Raw genomic sequence first — 1,769 nt, 5'->3', positions numbered from 1 at the left:
CTTCATTATCCCACGTCGAAACTCCATAGTCGGTTGCAGTTTAACGCCATACCCAGGACGAGGTTTCAATTTTACTATAAATAAAATATTCGTTAATAGACTGTAAAGACTTGGTAATACTTTCACTAGCGTGACATGATATGCCATAACATAATGTTCACAAAAAATGCCAAACAGAATTATTAAAACCATAACCAGTAAGATAACCAGTGAGCACAAACTTGTGTTTATATAGCTGGTGAATAAAGGCAAATTTAATGTGAGAGTTAACCCACTATCTCTCATCTTCAGAAAGGTACCTCTCCTGCGGGCGTGTTACGGGGAGCGAGACGGAGAGACGTGGCTCAGGGAGATGCAGGATGAGATCATAGACTTCGAGGTACGTTCTGCTGGGTTTCTTCACAGGCACTGTATTGTAATTGTTACTGTGTGCACTTACATTTTTAGAAATACTTTAAGTGAGGAGGGTTTTGTGAGCAGGTGTGATATATGATTTTATTAAGACGTATTTGCTATATTTAATACCCTAAGGTTAATTAATTCATATTTTCCTCCAGATGGTCCCAGGTGCCAAGTCGAATGAGCTACATCACAAACTCCACCAATACGAGTTCAACAGAGAGACAGGTCCCTTGTGGTGCGTCAAGCTTCGCCCTGAACCTCACTCTTCACCAGATGGCATCTTTAGGGAGGGCGTGTCAGGATATCCTCACATGTATACACTGTTTTTGGGTGTCAATCATGCCAACACTGATGGCACTTCCAACGCCATGATTTGCGGCTTCCTCGTCCAGCTTCTCGATGACGTACTGGCAGGGAAACACATCAATGACGAGGAACAACTTGGGGTTTTCATACCAGACGAAAAGACGAAATCCTTGATAAAAGAACAAGAAGCCGTTTTAAAAGCTGATCCTGAACTAAAGAACAAGTTGTTGAACGACTACCAGGCTCTTAAGGAAAGGCGCTCGTACATTAATTCGGTTTTCAAGGGAGTCGGAGAGAAGGAAGGAAGGTCAGTCATCTTGACACAGAACTTGGACGCAGAAACTACCACCGCCTTCATCAAGCGTTGCCGTGCAGAGGGCGTCACCGTCAACTCTGGTTACACAGCGATTGCCAGCCTTGCGATGGTGGATCTCCTGGTAGACGAGGGTTTTGAGAAGGACTCGTACAACATCCGCAGCGCCCACGTCCTTAACGCCCGTCGCTACTGGAAGGAGGACACATCGAAGTACCTTGGCTGTCACCTCCTGCCGTTCATGATAGCGGCGGTGGAGACGCCTCGGAACGCAGGGGAAGGCATCTGGAGCTACGCGAAGTCCGTGCACGAGGAACTCCAGCGCAAAATCACAAGCGGAACGCCTCTACGGGAGGAGGTAGTGAAAGAGCTCGTGCCCAAGAACCCAGACTTCGATCCCTGGTTCGAGTTCGACTTCTGCGTCACCAACATGGGCGACGTGACCAAGAAAGTGACGGAGGGCGGTGACCACGTGCAGGCCGTCCACATCCTCAGAACAGCAGCTGTCCACGGCGTCCCTTCTCCGTCCATACACTTCATGCACACTTTCCGTGGTTGTCTCACGAACGCCCTGGTCTACAACACGTCGTTTCTCTCTTCTCAAATGGCGGAAAAGTTTTCTGAAAGGATTCTGTATCATCTTCATGCATCAATATAAATAAATGTAATATGCAAGTTTTATCTGTAATTTTATGTTGACAGTAAAAGATATACGTAGAATTTGCAGACGGGTAAAGTTAATGAAATG

The 1,769-nt window shown here is 46.4% G+C and overlaps 1 protein-coding gene across 1 annotated transcript in view; it reads left to right on the top strand.

Annotated features, from left to right (window-relative positions):
• LOC119585071 overlaps positions 1–1,769 on the top strand; it is a gene marked incomplete in the record, with an annotated part of 5,319 nt that overhangs the window by 2,236 nt on the left and 1,314 nt on the right. The window contains 2 exon segments of the mRNA XM_037933689.1: positions 292–379; positions 558–1,769. Coding sequence (XP_037789617.1) covers positions 292–379; positions 558–1,679 — 1,210 coding nt within the window.

The sequence above is a fragment of the Penaeus monodon genome, chromosome 19, assembly GCF_015228065.2.
Source record: "Penaeus monodon isolate SGIC_2016 chromosome 19, NSTDA_Pmon_1, whole genome shotgun sequence".
Classification (NCBI taxonomy): domain Eukaryota; kingdom Metazoa; phylum Arthropoda; class Malacostraca; order Decapoda; family Penaeidae; genus Penaeus; species Penaeus monodon.
This window is presented reverse-complemented; position numbering and strand designations above follow the sequence as displayed.